Source organism: Carassius carassius, chromosome 12 (genome assembly GCF_963082965.1).
Source record: "Carassius carassius chromosome 12, fCarCar2.1, whole genome shotgun sequence".
NCBI lineage: Eukaryota > Metazoa > Chordata > Actinopteri > Cypriniformes > Cyprinidae > Carassius > Carassius carassius.
Genome location: NC_081766.1, coordinates 32,486,757 through 32,505,377, shown reverse-complemented (window position 1 = coordinate 32,505,377; position 18,621 = coordinate 32,486,757). Strand labels below are relative to the sequence as shown.

Genomic DNA, 18,621 nt, shown 5'->3' with positions numbered 1-18,621 from the left:
TATGTATTATTTTGGTTTTCAGATTATTTGAAGGTCACATTTAATTTTAATAATGTAATTTTAATTACATTTAGCCTTAATAATGTGTCCTAAAGCTACCTAAAGACTGGTGGCTGTGTTTGTAAGTACACTGAAACTGTGTCTGAAACAAAGCCTGTACTGCCTTTAAACTCTTTATAAAACTTTCAAAACTGGTAAACATATTAAAGTGAAATATGATCTTATTTACAAAGCTAAATGCATGTAATGTGTATGCAAAACATGATTACGCATTTCAAGACACCAGCAGATGAGACGCAGCCACTTCCATCATTTAAGGACGAGTTATTAGTTAAGAAACCAAGCTTTCCTGGACTTGTACGATGTCAGACGTTCAGATGCAATTATATGAATGAAAGCAGGTGTAGCACACTGCTCATATGTGCAGATAATGACTCTGAATGTGTAAACATTGCAAATGGAAAGCTGCGTTGTTTATGACAGCAAAGAATGAGTTATTATAAAATATCAGCATAGAAAAAACAACAACAATAAATTAGTGAACATGCTAGTTAGATATAGATCTCTATTGTCATAAAAAAGTGACCCTGGAGCACAAAAGCAGTCTTAAATCTCTTAAGTATATTTGTAGCAATAGCCAAAAATACACTGTATGGGTCAAAATTATTGATTTTTCCTTTATGACAAAATTCATTAGGTTATTAAGTAAAGATCATGTTCCGTGATCGTGTACATTTCCTACCATAAATGTATCAAAACTTTATTTTTGATTAGTAATATGCATTGCTAAGAATTCATCTGGACAACTTTAAAGATGATTTTCCTCAATATTTAGATTTTTCTTCCAGATTTAAAATAGATGTATCTCAGACAAATATTTTCAGATCCTGATAAACCATACATCAAGGGAAAGATTATTTATGCAGATTTCAGACGATGTACAAATCAAAATTTTTAAAATTTGACACTTAAGACTGGTTTTGTGCTCCAGGGTCACACGTCAAAGTAAAAGAAATATCAAAACAGAAATAAGGATTTTAGAGTGTTTCTTGGTGAAATCTACATGTTTCTGGACTTTAGCCCAAGAGTTACGTAAAGTAGCCCATGTACGTAACAAAATAACCCTGGAATATATAAAACTAGCCAATAGATAGATAGATATATGACATTCAGCAGTGTTGGAGTATGGACTGAGCCTCAGAAAGTCTTTCTCGGTGGAATGTAGAGGTCTGAAATCTTTCTTCTGAAGCTGGAGGTGAACCGAGAGGTCTGTGGTTAGCAGGTGTGCTCTCGTCTACGAGTGTTGGGCATCTCTGACCTTCTGGATCTCCTGTTGGAGGAAGAGAAAGGGAAATATCCTCACAGATTGCTCTTATACAGATGAAAGAAGACACTAGAGGGATTTTAACATGAATATGGATGTAACGGTATGATGGTTTCGTGGAACAAAATACACTTTTCTCAATAAATTGTAAGTTCTTCCACTAAAGTTTAAGTAGAGGAATTAAACCACATTAGATACACTGAATTAGGAGAGAAAACGTCTAAATTCAAGCAGAGTGCTGCTGGCTGTATAATATTTTGTGCGTTTAAAAGACCCATGAAGCACCATTAACATTAATGATAAGGCAGTTTAAGGAAATTGTAGGGCTGCACAATTAACAGTATTTCTAATCGCGATTACAATTACAGAGACGACAATTACGTGATCGTTCAAAGCGGCAATTAACCGTCCACTTATGTTATTCTGTATGCTTTAGATGAGTTTTTTCTTTCTACAGATAATCTTAAGGGTTTTTTCATTGTTTTAATTTTATTACAACTTTTTTTTTTTTAATTTACAGAGGAAACCAATCCAATGTATAGTTGATATTTGAGGCTTAGAAAAACAACAAACGTTCTTCAGTCATAAAAATATGGCACGCGGTGGCTTCAAACAACGGTATAAACATCATTCAATGTAAATCGTGATAATCGTGATTAATAAATCACAATTACAATTTCAAGGGAGTAGTTGTCCAGCTAATAAATTATATCCATAATTGTTTTCGTTTATATAATAATCATACAATACAGAATTAGATTAAATACATTACAGAAGCTTGTTTCCACCGTGGAATAAAAAAAGTGAAATATGATTTCAACGTATCTCACAATTCTGATTCCTCTCACAACTGCGAGGTTACATCCCACAACACCCACTTCTTTTCTCTGAATTGTGTGATATAAATCAAATTTGCGAGTTTATAAGTTCAAATCTGAGGGAAAAAGTCAGCTCACCATTGACATGAGTTTATATCCCACTATTCTGACTTTATAAATCACAGTCGTGCATATAAAGTCAGAAATGCAAGATATAAACTCGCAATTGTGAGATAAAAACTCTTATTTTCCTTTCCTGTGGTGGAACGGGCTTCCGTCATACACTTTATTGAATATGCATTTGTAGAATTTTCCCTTTCAGATGCACATTTTTTGGGAGCAGGTATTTGATTTTAAACTGGTGCTTTTATTGGATTGCAGTCTGATTAATTGAGTAAATCTGGCCTCTAGTGATGAACATTTACACTGGAAAACAATTACCTCAAGAACAGCATCTTTTAATTTCCCATATGCTGCGTCAAGGTCATCATTGATGATCAACACATCAAATAAACCTGGCTCTTTGCCTGAAATATGGATGAATGAAAGTTAGCATGCTATTCCAGATGAGAACAAAATATTTCATTAAAAAGAATTAGCATTGCACACTTACTAATTTCCATATCAACTTTGGCTGCATGCAAACGCTTTTGTAAACTTTCCTCAGATTCAGTTTTTCTATCCCTTAATCGTTTTTCCTGAAGACATAAAGTTAAAGATTAAAACGTGAAGATGACGGAGCATTTGGATTGAGATGATTTAGAGTATTTCTCACCAGGATGTCCATTGACGGAGGCTGGATGGACACATAGATGGGGTTGAGATCGGTTCTCTTGATGTTCTTCACTCCCTGCATGTCAATGTCCAAAATGCAAATCCTATTTTTGGCCTGAACAGCCTGTACAGCTGCTTTACTGTGAACAGGGCAAAAACAGTGCTAGTTACAATTATACACATATTCCTGCACACGTACAGTATCTCTCTAGTTTGAACACAAACATTACTGATGCATCGTTAATGAATGATTTGTTCACTGCTTCTGTCACATGACAAACGAACTAAAGACTCGGGAGGTAAACTAATCATTTATGGTACTCATCTTTGGCTTCATTATAATGATTTCCTAATTCAGAATATGATCGAGATTGCAAAATGTCATATTTAGTGGCACTCAAATCAACTAAATTTTAAAAGAAATAAACTGAATGATAGTCAGTCTTGACATTTCCAGCAAATGTGACCCTGGAGCACAAAAGCAGTCTTTTTTAGTACATTTGTAGCAACAGCCAAAAAAAATTTTTTTTTTATGCCAAAAATCATTAGGATATTAAGTAAAGATCATGTTCCATGAAGATATTTTGTAAATTTCCAACCATAATTATATCACAACTTTATTTTTGATTAGTAATATGCATTGCTAAGAACGTCACTTGGACAACTTTAAAGATGATTTTCCCAATATTTAGATTTTTTTGCACCCTCAGATTCCAGATTTTCAAATATTGTCAGATCCTAACAAACCATTCATCAATGGAAAGACCAGGCTCACAAATGTATTATTAAAAAAGCTAAAGATCAGGCGTTTCCAAACCTACTCATGGAGAGCGGCTGTCCTGCAGAGTTTGGCTCCAACCCTTATTAACCTTCTGGTGCTGTTTGGTCACCTTTTTTTTTTTTTTTTTACTTTATAAAACTTGGTAATGGTTTTGGCACTTGCTATGTTAAACACACAATAACATAAAATAAAAAAAAGAAAGGTTAAATGGTTCTTGGAAAAAACATATTGCCACACTTGAACCATTCATGTTCAAACACGACCGCATTGGAAATGAATGGGACGTGAATTTCATCTAGTGGAGACTATATCTAATAGGGCTTTGGTTTTCACACAGTTTGAAAGTAAATCATTTTATATTTCATACAAAATGTAAAAATAGTATTTTGAGGACTGTACCTTGTTCCATACATGTTCCCTGAAAATTCAGCATTTTCGATAAATTCATCATTTGCTATGGCTGCCTTCATCACTTCCCTGCTAACGTAATGATAGTCTGAAAAACAGATGTGTGTGTCAGTATGGCAATCATTGACATACTTGTAACTAATAAACCACAAAACTACTAAAAACAACAAGCAGCTGTTGGACTAGTCGTGTCGTTTCACGCTTGCTGGGTTTGGTTCGGAGGTATTTTCAGAAAAGCTGTGTTTTCTGTAGCACCTAAGATCAAAAGCCTAACCTTTGCCGTTCTCCTCTCCTGGACGGGGGCTTCGCGTCGTATCTGGTAAAAGATCATTCTCGGTTATTTTCATTTTCATTATTTTCAGAACAGCGGTTGTGCTTCAGTTTGTGACTCACGGGAAACGCTGAAGCCAAAGACGCCGTCGAACTCCTTGAGCAGCTTCTTCAGCAGAGTGCTCTTGCCAGCTCCAGACGGTCCACTCATCACCACAGGCCTCGGTCCAGCCATCGCTGAACACACCAGACACAGACACAACACACTTTCATTCCTTTAACAAATGACTTGGTCTGATCTGTTTCTGTCTCTTATGCTTACCTAGGCTCCATTTATATGATCAAAAACACAGACAAAGATGTAATATTGTGAAATATATTGTTTAAAGTGACATTTCTATTTGAATGCGCTTTAAAATGTGATCAAATCTGAATTTTCAGCATCATTACTCCAGTCTTTAATGTCACATGATCTTTCAGAAATCTCTCTAATATGCTGATTTGCTGCTCTATTATTATCGCTACTCAATTATTATTAATAGTTCTTATTATCAAGGTTGAAAACCGTTTTGGCTGCTAAATAGGAAGATAAAACTAAAACAAGGATGCTTTTTTCAGGATTCTTTGATGAACAGAAATGTATTTTAAACAGAAACATTATAAATGTCTTCACTGTCACTTTTGATCAATTTAATACTGAATAACAATCTTACTTGCCTCAAACCTTTGAATGTTGAATGTCACGGTTTACACAAATATCATAAAAACAAATGTTTTAAATGTTTACTGCTGAGAATAGAGCTTCGCTGCTAAAGGAATAAATTGCATCTGATATATAAATTAAAATAGAAAACAGATCTTTTAAATTGTAATAAATTGTAACGCTTTAATGACTGTGATAGAGGACAACTACAGTCATTACATTCAGCTGAACCAATACGATAACGATTCCAATACAAACCAGCACACAGGACCCAACCAAAATAACACACACACAAAGAAGCAATTCAACTTTTTTTTTTCCTAAAGAAAATCTATTAAGAAACTGACATGTTAGTGATGACATCAAGGGAGTTTCTTTAGTATTAACTGCAAACACTGCTCTAATAAGTTTATATTTAAGCATTCGAACAATATTTCAATGCATTATTTATAAAGAGAAGTATATTTACGTCTCAATCCAAGCTCTGTGTTTGTATTGCTCACCTTGCTTCAGTGTTAACGTGTCACTCTGCGGTGTGTAAGTGAAACTGAAAACATGCACAGTACTCGGTGTGTGATCTGAGTGTTTGCGTGTGTGTGTGTGTGTGTGTGTGCAGTCAGATAACATCCGCTCAGTGGAAACCCAACCCAGACTTCTTTACATAAGTTACTGCCATGGCATCAAAACATTACAGTTTTATATAATAACTGACTCAGCACTGCTGAATTATGATAGTTGTGATAATGAATGTCACAAAAGAGCTCACACAAAAGAACAGTTACTTTGCATTCAGAAATACACTTTTTTTTTAAAAAGCGCTTTAATTTTAATTTCTTGTAATATTATTTCTTGACAATCAAACAAGTATCTACACTATCAATTCTACACCATGCAAGGACAGTTTTTATATTTTATGTTTATAATATTCATCAAATATTAATACACTTTGTTTTTCCTCCTTTTTAAACACTGTATATTTTGTTTGTTCACGACTCATCATTCATAATTATGTTGGAATGGAATATTATATTTTGATGAAATAAAATATAATAATAAAATATATATCACATCAGTCTTTTTGAGTTATAACAACATCATTTGTTCACCTTCATGTTGTTCCAAACCAGTCTGATGTTCTTTCTTTTCTTGAACACACGATAACATATTTTGAAGAAAGTTGGTAACCAAAACACTTGATGGTACCCATTGACTTCCATATATTTTTCCCCATCGTATAGAAGTTAATGGGTACCAGCAACTGACTAGTTGCCAGCATTCTTCAAAATATCTCCTACTACTAGATCTATTTTCAACAGCAGAATTTTTGTGTAAACTATCCCTTTAAATACTAATCGGTCCTTTCCTTTACTAAAAGAAAAAGTCACCTTTTAAACATTACATCTCCCAATCAAGACATATGCAAAGCATGCTGGGAACTAGAAATCAACTGCTTAATTCATTTTTAAGTTACTACAATTTTTTTTTTATCAGTTAACACATTTCCTTTTAAATTACACCCAATTTAAGATAATGTAATAATTCATTATACATTAATTATAAATTATTGTTATCAAAATAAGTACTTAAGCTCTATTTACATGGTGATTATGATACATTTTCTCTTTACAGGCATTTAATCTTAAATGAATAATTTAACTTTATCCAACTGCATATATCCAACGTGACAATGCAAAATCCTAAAATGGCATTTAAATGATGATTAATGATTTTAAATAGCCTTGTCTTATTCCAGCGAGCGCTGAAGTGACATCTCCGAGCAAACGCATCTGTGAGGGACATGAGGCACTTGAGGGTGATGTGCTTGGAAGACAAAACAGCTTCGTTTCAGTGTCAGAATCAGAGCCACGGCTCACAAGACAGTGTTTGCATACACACTGAATTCAAGAGAGTTGATAATTCACTACAGCTGGAATCACACGCACACAATAAATATCATATGACTCAATGAAACTGTCTGAGGCTCTCCATTACAAACGGTCACGAGATGTCTAATTAAACACAGACTCCTAATAAATGAGCTTCACGTGTGACTTAATGCAAGTCATGCGGTGCGACCTCTTGACACGTGATGTTTCGGCTGGCCTCTGATCTGAGGTTGTGTGTCGTCTGCACTCGTCAGTCAGAGATAAGAGATGCGCTAAGGCCACAAGATGCTTCCTCGTTTCCTCGCTCCTCTGTCCTTCAGTCCGTGACACATGAACTGATCTTAAAGACACTCTCAGTTCTCTTGCTGCGCTGCGAGGAAGCTTCCTGAAGTGCTGTTGTAGAAAACTAACCCTGTTCATCTGTCACAATCATTTTTACATGTTTTACCTTTAGAGTTCAAATAAACAATTTCAAGTTCAATTTTTTACCCTCATGTTGTGCCATAAATATATATATAAATATATATATATATGTATTTTTTTTGTCATCTCATTTTTTTTTTCAATTAGCAGAGTTTTTTTTAATGATCTGAGCTTGCAAAAGTAAAAATTGGCCTAATTTGTGGATATTTCTGGCAATATTCATGAACAGAGGTGTATAAGCTCATATCACTAAATTTCCATGACTTCAAGCACAGCTCAAGAGTTCATTTTTCTTATAAATTTCCTAAAAAACTAAATCTGAACAGATACAAGGACAGAAATCTCTCAAGTGATCAAAAGCATAGTCCAAAATATGAAGAAACAGTCCTGCAGTTCCTCTGAGCTCAGTTTCATTCCCACATCTTCCTCGTGAGGAAACGAGTGAAAATAATAAATAAACGAGAATGCACAAAATAAGAAATTAGAGGCAACCAGCTACATTGTCTCATTCACCTTTGCTTGTTATAAATGTTTAACTGCTGAATGTTTTTCTGCTCAATCAAAGTCACGGATGCAACTAAGATTACTCAAATACTTCTGTCATCGTTTCCCTAGTTAGAAGCAAATCTAATGTCATATTTCATGATTTAGAGATCTGATTCTGTTGGATCACATTAACATTCCTAAATTAAAGTTTTTCAGTTAATCTTTTTCTCAAATGTTAGGCTGACAACGTGCATTGTTATAACACTTAATGAGAAAAATGCAAACCAGAAACATTTTCAGAGTAGTTTCAAGTAGTTTGGATAGCTTCTATATTTTCAAACCCAACTCTAAACAGATCTATCCATGCACATCTTTGTATTACACTCTATACACTACACTAGCTTGCACAATGCATCTATCTCATGCAGGTTCACTTTTGAAACGTACTCAACGCGATGAATATAATCAGCTACGCATTAAATTAAGCCTTATGAAGAATCAAAATGATAAAAGAACTTCTTTACTGTATGATCAACAAAAAAAGATGATGCAACTGGCATCACATATAATTTAAAGCTACAGCTCGTTTAAACTCACCTGAAAAAAACCTGGAGACAAGCCTCACATACATTGGGGGAAAAAAGCGATCAAACACGAGGAGAATATCTTTCTCCCTTCGCCTGTAATCTTCTTCTCTTGCTCAGGTTCTCACAGGAGAGCCATTTACTGGTGCCTCACTGCGTCATCAGAAGGCGACAGGCGTCTCACAGATCTATAGAACATCCGCGTTCTGATTCTGAACTCGCGACAAACGGTACATAATGTTGACATCACATTCTTATACGGGTACACGCACAGTTTAAAAAAAGATTCGTTTTTGTCTTGTCAAGAAATTAATAAAGCTTGTTCGAGGAGATAGTATTTGCGGTGATTAAAAAAAGCGCCTCACGCTGGATTTATAAAATATAGGCAGGCAGTTTCCCGGATGTTGAGGTAAACGGAGGCCTGATTCTTCTAACGTTTCCACACACGCTTAAACTATCTCCGCGCTTTTGGAGGCTGAGAGTGTGTCTGGGTGAGCAGAAGTCATGTTTGGCTCCTCGAGATCTGGAGGAGTGAGAGGGGGTCAGGACCAGTTCAACTGGGACGATGTGAAAGTGGATAAACACCGAGAGAACTATCTGGGTGAGTATCGATCGAGCTAGCAGCTCTAGCTAACTCACTGTACACTACTATCGTGTGATATATGTGTTAATATAAGATTGTGTTCATATAAGCACGACTTATTTTGCAATTTACACACTTGAATTAATTAATAATTGCTCGTTAAAGCTGAAGTAAGTGGTTTGTAGCTCACAGGATGGTAAGCTAAACACATTCAGTTCGCTTATAGGAATGGTAATACTAAGTAGATGTGTAGCTTGATAGCATATTGCTAATTTATAATGGCAGTTTGTCCTCCGGGTAGACGTTGTATAAAAGTCTCTGTGCTGAATAAAGTTTTCCACATCCGTAACGTTAGTGTAAACACAGACATTCCTACCTTTTTCCTTGGCGTGATCTCTCATTGCATCGTCTTCTTAGTGCTTACTTTATGTGTCTTGTGTAGGTGTTGAAGTTTCTAGTTTAGGGACCAGAGTGCCACGAGACTCTATAAAGCTACTATGACGAAGGCTGCGCTTCTGAATATTAATGAGGTCTCGCGTGGGTCGCGTCCGTCAGGATTCACGCTAGAGCGCGTGCGTAGCTCATCAATAATGATAGAGCGCGGGCCAGGTCTATGAATATTTAATATGCCGTGCTGACGTCAGTGAGGCCTACTGGGCAAATTTTATCTTTTTTTTTTTGTCAAGACATTCAACTGACCTTTCATTTTATTTACATAGCTGCTTCTGTTGTCTCTCAGTCATAAGGTCAGTGTGAGTCTGGTATATTGATTCCACACTTCCATGCAGGGTTATTATAGTAAACGGAAACTAAAACCATTAGGGTTTTGTTATTTTAAATAAAATAATCGTTTACTGAAATAAAATATGAAAAGCTTTCTATTTCAGCTAGTTGCCCAGGCAATATTTCTCATTTTCACACATATACTGTTATAATATTGATTCTTCATGAGGCTTAATTTTATGCTAATATATTTTGTTTTTTTTTATTCTCGTAGCTGATTGTATTCGTATGGTTCGGTATGTTTCAGAAGTGAACCTGCTGCATTTGTATTTAATCATTCATTTATTTAGAGTTGGGTTTGAAAATATACTATAAATGACAACGCCACAACTAATAGTTTTATATATTTTATTTATATATATATATTTAAAATAATGTCAATTAGAGTTGTTCCGATTCCGATACTAGTATCGGAAATATCTCCGATACCACAACAAATTCTGGCATCGGCATTGGCGAGTACATGAACCCATATACCGATCAGATACCATTTTCAAGACCTAGTTATGAACGCTAGCTTTGCCTAACCGCTGCACGGTTCTTCTTCACTGCTCAGAATGCATTGCAAACACTGGACGTTGTGCTGTAATGCCACAAGCAACCCCTGTGTAGAGCAGCGAAGAAGAAATGAAAACACGTTAGCAGCACTGATCTATATATGACTGGATCGCTCATCACGTTCTAAACTGCCAACAGACAGTGAAGCCGCTTCTATATTACAGATCAGTGGTTAGCAGTATGTCCGCTGTTTAGCAGTATTTCAGACTGGACCAACCAGACAGTAAAACAGCGACTAGGGATGCCACAAGTACTGGCACTTCACTACCAAGACGGTGCTGAAAATTTTAAAATGTGATGATACCAGCGTCTCTGTAGAACCGGTAGTAAGTTTGAGTATATTCGTTACCCGCAGCTGCGTTCAGTCGCTTCCGTGTTAGTCTAAGCGCAGGGCTCCAGACTGTAGCCGAATATATATACTAGTGTTTGTGAATATTAAACTGCAAAATACTATTTAAATATTACTCCTGCAAAGTCTACATCTCTGTGGGAGACGGGCGCAGATGCACGGGAGCTCGCTGTTTTGTGGCCTCTGCCGTGTGTCACTATATGAGGACATGAACGCATAAACCGTCACTTCATGAGAATTTAACGTTTCATTTGAGAAAACTGTCATATCATAAACACAGACACTCAAAGATCTTCATGGCGAGTAAATTGACAATATATTAAGCTACTGTTGTAGCCTACAGCAGATTTAGCTACGTCTCTATGTAGTAATAATACGTCTCTATTAATAATAATAATTATGCCTAGACGGTTGCTTGTTTTTTACTTGTTTTGTTGTAAAGAGATTATCTGATTAATATAGAATTTTTTATATTCCTAGACTTATTTGTTGCAGTTTTTTATACACTAATATTGTAAAACTAAAATACTAAAATACCTTTTTTAGTTTGCGGTGTTAGATTTTTGGCTGCATTTGAAGTTCTTTTTCGCTTAAGAAATTAAATAATATTACTGTCAAATTCATGTCAGATAATAAAAATACTGTAATAAATACAGTAGTTAACCATGTATTTGTTCATGTTTTATCAAGGGATAAGTCTGGAGCACACCATAAAATAATTCTAGAAATTTACACAGGGCTAGTAGTATATACAGCTGTATATACAGATACACACCCAGGTATCGGATCAGTACTCGGTATCGGCCGATACCCTGAGCCCAGGTATCGGAATCGGTATCGGGAAGAGAAAAAGGGTATCGGAACCAGGGGCGTCGGACTGGGGGGGTAAAGGGTACCGAGTACCCGGGGCCCTTAGAAGTCAGTTTTCTATACATACATATACATGCACTAACATTTGTATAGCATTTATGTACAACTAAAAAAGTTCCTGTGCAAAACTAAACTTGTAGTTAGGCGCTGGTTTGGTATAAAAAAGTCATTTTCATGCTGTGCAGGGCCCCACACCCCTCTCGAATCAATGCAAATGGTACGACCCGCAGGTCAGGTGCTTCTGCTGCGGACCCGCGGTGATTGAATCAGTTGTTGAGACAGGAGCTGGAGTGAGCCGTGAAGAGTCATGTCTCTCCTTAAGAAAGGAATATCAGGGGCTCAAAAACGAAAAGAGAAGCAGAATAAAGAGAGAAGGGCAAATGAGGGCAAGCAGTTGCTCACAAATTTTTTTGAAAAGAGAGGTGAGCTCCAAATGCATCATCAAGCATTGACAATGTTTTAACATAAATATATACTCCCGGTAGAATAGCATACATTTATGTTTGCATTTATGAATAATATACCAATACTTTATAGTATCACACCCTTCATAGCGAGCAAACAATGTTTCTGATTATTACATGGCTTGGCTGAATTCCAATGTAGAATGCGGTCTGTTATTTCTTGATAAGACCGCTGCGAAGTATAACAGACCGTTGCCATGAAAAACAGCGCGTTGCTATGGACTATTTTCTTTGGCGGAAGCAATACAATCGTTTTTAAATCAATAAACTCCTTTTTAAATCAATAATTCGTGGCAAATTATTTATTTATTTTGTGGGTAGCCATGTAATAAGCGGGATAATGTATAGAGAGGCGGTCGTTATAGCGAATAACAACCCCGACAGGCTGAACAGGACCCCGACACGAAGCGGAGGATAATGTAATCTAACGTTATACATTATCCCTTACGTAAATAACAGGGAGTGAGAAGCAGACGGAGCTCAACACACTGCCACTCCAGGCAGCTGCCTAAACGCTTGTCTCCTCTTCTGCTGCAGTTTTCCCCACTCTCAGAGTCAGAAGTTTACATGAAAACACTGTATATTTCCCTCCATTGTCAAAATCTAACACCCGCGAAAACACAGATCGTTAGCGCCTATTTTACCGTATTGTTATGCAAATTAGCTCGCACACGCTCTTACATTAAGTACAGGATTGTTCTCAGTATAATAATGCACATCTTAATGATTGAAAAATGACTTATTTTAAAACATAATTCAAAGACTGAATGTCTAGTTTGGCGGTTAGTTTACCCTGTGATTCTATAGTCTAGTCTGCATTTATTTTAAACAGACAAATAATCATCAATTATCTTGTACTTAGCCTACACTTTAAAAAAAAGGTATTGTGACAATAAAGGATATTTTAGCAACCATTTGAAGCCATATATTTCAGTTTCAGAGTCAGACCCTGCAGCAGCAGGCCCCTCATCATGACTAGGTGAAAGCAGTGACAGTGAGGTGGATGTGAGTGTGACAGTGAGACAAGGTGAGCTTTTTAACACTTAGTAATTAGTAATTAAGTGTTAAGAGGAAATAAGCAAAATTAGTACATTGCTATTGTACACATTTAAACTTTAAAGTGTAATTACTAATTACAGTTTAAAGTTTAAAGTTTAAATGTGTACAATAACAATGTACCCATTTTGCTTATTTCCTCTTGTAGCAGAGGCAGAAATAGAAGATGAGGTTGATATTCATATAAGTGATCAGAGGGAAAGTGAAGAATGTGATGAAGGTAGTCAGGAGCAGGAGGACAGAGCTGAAGAGGAAAGAGAAGAGAATGAGAGACTTAGGGATACTGGAGAGGGATTGTCAGAGGACCCAGGATTATGGCCAACAACTCTTACTGATAAGCACAGGAAAACTATTGTTCAAATACTAGCAAAAAACTGGACTTTAAAGACCTGATCAGCAAATTTGCGCATGCAAAGACCCGTCAATGGGCATTTAGTAAAAACTGACATTATTTAGTTTGTGTTTCAGACCAAAGTTTTTCTCATTTGGTATGGTCATTTTCAGAACTGCTTTACAGTATATTTGATTTAGTCCAGGTTTGGACCTGCTAGACCTTTGGTCATCTCAGTAAGTAGTACTTTCGACAATAAAACAAAAATATATTAATCAGAGTGTGGCCTATTTTGTTTACATTTTAAGTGTTTTTATGATAAAAATGCAATACCTTACCCATTGGTATCACTATGGTATTGGGGGCCCAGCAAGATGGTTTGTACCCAGGGCCCAAAATTTGGTGCTACGCCCCTGATCGGAACATCTCTAATGTCAATATCTTGATGTAGGACTGTATTATGATATTATTTTCATGACAATTTTCTGCTAAATTCTTATTACCATAATGCAAATAAATATAATTCTCAATACAGGAATGCATAGTTTTTTTCTTTAATTAAAACTGGCTTAATTATATACAGTATAACCAATAATGTGAAAATGCAATTTAAACAATTTAACATTTATAACGGTCTAATCTTTGATAATATAATATTTTTCAACATTACAGTACTGACAATAAGATTGATGTGCTTTACAGTGTTGAAAAGTGCAAAAATCCTAATGGTTCCTGATGCTCATGTGTTTCTTTTTCCTTAAGCTAAATATAAATATGATGAAAGCAGCTTGTGTTAGATTTACCCAAGGTCCTGTACTGATTCCTCCCCCAGGGAATTCCCTCATGGCTCCGGTCGGCCGATGGCAGAAAGGGAAGGATTTGTCATGGTACGCCAAAGACAAGAAGAGCGGCGCAGCTCTGTCTAAAGAGCAGGAGATGGCAGCGGTGCGGGAGGCGGAGCACGAGGCCATGTTAGCAGCGCTGTGAGTCAGATCCACTTATCAGTGAAGTGCAGAACAAAATGAGCCAACTTACTATTTTAATGTATTTTTTGTCTATTTTAGGGGTCATAAAACAATCAAGAGACAACCAACTGGTCTTACCAAAGAGGTTTGCATTTGTAAACACCCAAACAAGGATATTTGAGTGATTTGCAGCATTTCTCATTGCTGTTTCTGATGCATGTTTGTCCTGCTGTCGTTGCTGGCAGGATCTGGCAGACGTGTGCCGGAGGGAAGGCGAGGCGGATGAACGGGACGTGGACAGGGTCTCTGGACTCGGGAGCTCCAGGTAAAGCTCTCATGACTAGTTTACTTGATCTAGACCTCTCTTTACCTGGTCAAGAGACAGTAAAGGTCTTATTTATTAGGCTAATTCATGGTGGAATGTCAGTAAATGTATATATAATACTTCAGAAGTTAAACCGTTTTATCATAATATCAAACATCACAATTTCAGATTTTAATACAGGGCTTCCCTTTCGAATCTTTGCATGGTTTACTTCATAGCATGAGAAATAAACCTTGAATTATGAATGGGTTTTGTCCAGGGCTGGACAGAGAGGAATGGTGCTTTCCAAGCAAGAAAAAGAAGCAGTAAAAATGGGTTTGCCAGTTTTCACGGTACGTAGACGTAATTAGTGTTGATGCTGTGATGTGTTGATCTCAAGAATATTACCAGCACCGTAAATCACTGATCTTGATTTATCGTCAGCATCACAAAGCTGACAGACCACAAGAAGCCAGTAAAAGTCCTGAGGAGGCCAGCAGACCTGATAAAGAGGATAAAAGGTACACTTTACTGTACATGTGTTTCTGTGGCATGTCTTTCATAGCCAAAGATTACACGTGAAAGATTTGGAATAGAATAAATATGAGTTCAAAACAGATACTGCTTACAGAGACCACGGTGTCTAAGTTGAGTGCTGATGTGAATCACAGATCTGACAGGAAAAAGAAGAGCAAAAAGGAGAAGAAAAGTAAGAAGGAGAAAAAGAAGAAGAAAGAGAAAAGCAAACACAGAAGCAGAAGTGACTCTTCAGGCTCAGACTCGGAGAGCTGCAGTAAAAGGTAATCGTCTATAGTTTGTCCATTCTGTCAATAGACTCAATTAAATACCTTTAGTTTTCGTTGTAAGTGGTTTATAAATGGATGAAACTAGAGAATGTGGTTTCCTTTTCTGAGGTATTACACAATTAGTTCACAAGAGGGCGTTGTAACACAATTATATTACTTTTAGTTCATCACATCTTTGTTTGTTTCCTTTTTTTTTAGATTCTCTTTTTGAAGATAGTTTGGTTTAAATAAAATGATTACACTATGGTTATTATATTATATTATATATTGTTATATTAACATTTACACTCCAAAGAAAAATCGTTTTGCTTCTTGATATTGAAAGATGGTGTGTCTTATATCATTTGAATGTATTATCTTAATTATGAACACACTGGTTTGTAGTGCAAGCAGTTTTACCGTTTACTGACTAGAATCTGAATCTGAATCTGACTGCATAATCCACATAACATGAAATAAAAGGGGAAGCACATTTGTGACCCTGGACCACAAAACCAGTACAGTTTTGAAAATTTAGATTTATAAATCATCTGAATCAAATCTGAATAAATCATCTCTCCATTGATGTCTGGTTTGTCAGGAGGACAATATTTGTCTGAAAATCTGAATCATAAAATAGAGAAAACGTTCTTTAAAGTTGTCCAACTGAATTTTTAGCAATGCATATTACTAATAAAAAATTAAGTTTTAATATATTTACAGTAGGAAATAAAAAAATTATTTTCATAGAACATGATCTTTAAGATCATAATAATTTTTCAATAAAAAATCTATAATTTTGACCCATACAATATATTTTGGGCTATTGCTACTAATATACCCGAGAGACTTTTGTAGTTAAATGCAGTCAGCTCAAGGTGCCTCCATGCAAAAGCATCTCCATGTGGTCCTGTTTGGTATTACACCTAGAGTTATTTGTATAACAAAGCACTAAAAAAATGCAAAAAAAACATTTTACTCAAGGTATACACTGTAAATTAAGAAAATTAAAACGATTATTTACAGTTGAAAATTACTTAATGGAATATTTGTCAAGCTTTCCTTGGTGTGTATATTTACTGTAATCTTGGAGTCTTAAATCGTCCTTTTTGAAAAGAATTGCAGAAAATACAGCTTTGTGAGAATTAATCCTAAAACTTAAACCAGATTTCCAAATATATTTCAAGCCTCTCAAATACTAGTCACATTTTTTCTTTTTAAATGATTTCATTTTCAGTCAGGGTTCAAGAGCTACATGCATGTCGTTTTGGGTTTGAGTATACTTTCTGATCTTCTCACTTCATGGATTATTTTCACTGAGCTCAATCTAATAATGACCTAGGGTTTCCCCTCAAACGGAACTAAAGGAAGGCCAGGAATAAATGATTGTCTAGGTGTGTTTTGTGCTCCCCAGGCGGAGAAAAGATCCGCGGGACCATGGTCCTAATCCATCAAGGAGCAGTCAGAGTGGAGCCGGTGCCCGTGACAGTCATTCAGGAGGGGGGCCGAAGGTGGAGCACAGGACCCTGACCCCCCGCCGCCACCGGCACGACACAGACTCGTCTTCTGACGGCCCCCGCGCCGCTCAAAGCTCCCGCCGGCGCCATGATAGCAGCTCAGACGACTGAGGCCCGCTACTGGCCCTTTAGCCACACCCCCTCAGCCAGAGCATGGATCTGATTGGCCTCTTCAGACTCTGGACAACTTGGGCCACAAGACAGCATATCCTTTTTAAGGTTGAATCTCAGGAAATCTGTCCAAAACATGTCTTGGGTCACATTTCTGAAAATTTGGGTTCAAGAAGATGCAGCTTGTTTTAGGCTGTTAAAATTGACCATCAACATTTTGGGCATCATTTTCTCCCAAAATACATAAAAATGATTAAAACACTCTTTGTTGTACTGAATTAGATTTAAATTCTGATTTGGAAAATCATTTTCTTTATAGCAACCAGAAAAAAAAGAATTTGGAAATGACAAAAAAAAAATACAATTTAAATTGTGGTGTAAAATTAGGAAAAAAGTTGTCATTGAAATAAAATCGCAATGCAAAGAATGTCAGTAGTCTTGAATACAGGCTTTTAAAACTATTTCTGTTTTTTTCTTTGATTTTGATGTGACACATAACCTAGACATGTTTTGATCTTTGATGCATAAAGAGAAAACAGCAGACATGATCGCTTTTCATTCTTGTATATGTTTAATGAAATAAACCATGTTTCTACGACATGGCGTCATCTTATCATCAATGCACCTCAAACTTTTTGAAAACGTTGCTATTATCATCTGTGTGTAAGCTATAAAACATCAATTTGTGAAAGCAGTGATGTCATACGCATACATATTACATGTTTGTGTAGTGCTTCTTTACAGAGTGACATCGCCACCTACTGGCCCGGCGTGCATAATAATGCACTTTTAGTCGTTTTCGCAGATCTGTGTGAACAAGGTTATTTTAATGGCATCATCTCTATGCAACTAATACGGATTTCTGAGTACATAAAGTTTACCGTCAGAATAATTAGCTTGGTACGTCCAGCACTCTCCTTCTGGACACAAAGTGTGACTGCATTTCCTTTAGTTAACTGTACATTTTAAGTTAAATATAAGGATTTTTGTCCAAAACATGTCTTCAGTCAAATTTTGGTTAAAGAAAACAAAGCTTGTTCGAGGCTGTCAAAATTGAACATCAACATTTTTGACATCATTTCCCCCCAAAAAACTCAAGTAATTTGTTAAATAACTGTGGTTTAATTCGTGCTAATTCTGATTTTAGAAATCTGTCTTTTATCATAGCAATCATAAAATTTTGAATTACAAAAAACATACGTATTATGTAGTAGAATGTGTTATGTAGTTTTGCAGTAAAATTCATCATGAAAATATTATCACAATGAAAAAAAAAAGTTAATTTCTTATTAATTAGTAAATATTTAAAATCTGTTTTTTTCTTTTGATTTTAAGGTGAAATGTAACTTAGACATGTCTTGTTCTTCGATGCATAGAGAGAAAACAGTAAATATGACTTGATTATAGCAGACACAATCAATTTTTACTCTTGTATGTTTAGTGAAATAAACCGTGATTTTACAGTATGGTGTTGTCGAATTAACCGAT

At 36.0% G+C, this 18,621-nt stretch overlaps 2 protein-coding genes across 4 annotated transcripts; one reads left to right on the top strand and one right to left on the bottom strand.

Annotated features, from left to right (window-relative positions):
• Window positions 1-1,149: 1,149 nt before the first annotated feature.
• On the bottom strand, window positions 1,150-9,547 carry LOC132155267 (guanylate kinase-like). Of its 3 annotated transcripts, none has more exons than XM_059564147.1 (8): window positions 9,417-9,547; window positions 4,499-4,612; window positions 4,380-4,421; window positions 4,097-4,193; window positions 2,918-3,056; window positions 2,756-2,840; window positions 2,584-2,669; window positions 1,150-1,330 (listed from the first exon to the last, which is right to left on the bottom strand). In XM_059564147.1, the coding sequence occupies exons 1-8, from the start codon at window positions 9,439-9,441 to the stop codon at window positions 1,295-1,297; spliced, it is 624 nt and encodes a 207-aa protein (XP_059420130.1). In that variant the 5' UTR covers window positions 9,442-9,547; the 3' UTR covers window positions 1,150-1,294. The 3 variants fall into 3 exon arrangements, with proteins under 3 accessions (XP_059420130.1, XP_059420129.1, XP_059420128.1); XM_059564146.1 differs by lacking the exon at window positions 9,417-9,547 and adding an exon at window positions 8,471-8,643; XM_059564145.1 differs by lacking the exon at window positions 9,417-9,547 and adding an exon at window positions 5,582-5,646.
• On the top strand, window positions 8,733-17,437 carry c12h1orf35 (chromosome 12 C1orf35 homolog). The gene is made up of 8 exons (XM_059564144.1): window positions 8,733-9,058; window positions 14,284-14,434; window positions 14,516-14,561; window positions 14,662-14,741; window positions 15,001-15,073; window positions 15,165-15,241; window positions 15,392-15,520; window positions 16,920-17,437. The coding sequence occupies exons 1-8, from the start codon at window positions 8,962-8,964 to the stop codon at window positions 17,131-17,133; spliced, it is 867 nt and encodes a 288-aa protein (XP_059420127.1). The 5' UTR covers window positions 8,733-8,961; the 3' UTR covers window positions 17,134-17,437.
• The last annotated feature ends 1,184 nt before the right edge of the window (window positions 17,438-18,621 follow it).

Coding starts and splice junctions, on each gene's coding strand:
- LOC132155267 (XM_059564146.1), bottom strand. CDS start 8,504: ATGTATGTGAGGCTTGTCTCCAGGTTTTTTTCAG. Junction 4,194..4,379: donor AGGAGAGGAGAACGGCAAAG/GTTAGGCTTTTG, acceptor TCTGTTTTTCAG/ACTATCATTACGTTAGCAGG. Junction 2,670..2,755: donor CAAAGTTGATATGGAAATTA/GTAAGTGTGCAA, acceptor TCCATATTTCAG/GCAAAGAGCCAGGTTTATTT.
- c12h1orf35 (XM_059564144.1), top strand. CDS start 8,962: ATGTTTGGCTCCTCGAGATCTGGAGGAGTGAGAGGGGGTCAGGACCAG. Junction 14,742..15,000: donor TCTGGACTCGGGAGCTCCAG/GTAAAGCTCTCA, acceptor GGTTTTGTCCAG/GGCTGGACAGAGAGGAATGG. Junction 15,521..16,919: donor TCGGAGAGCTGCAGTAAAAG/GTAATCGTCTAT, acceptor TGTGCTCCCCAG/GCGGAGAAAAGATCCGCGGG.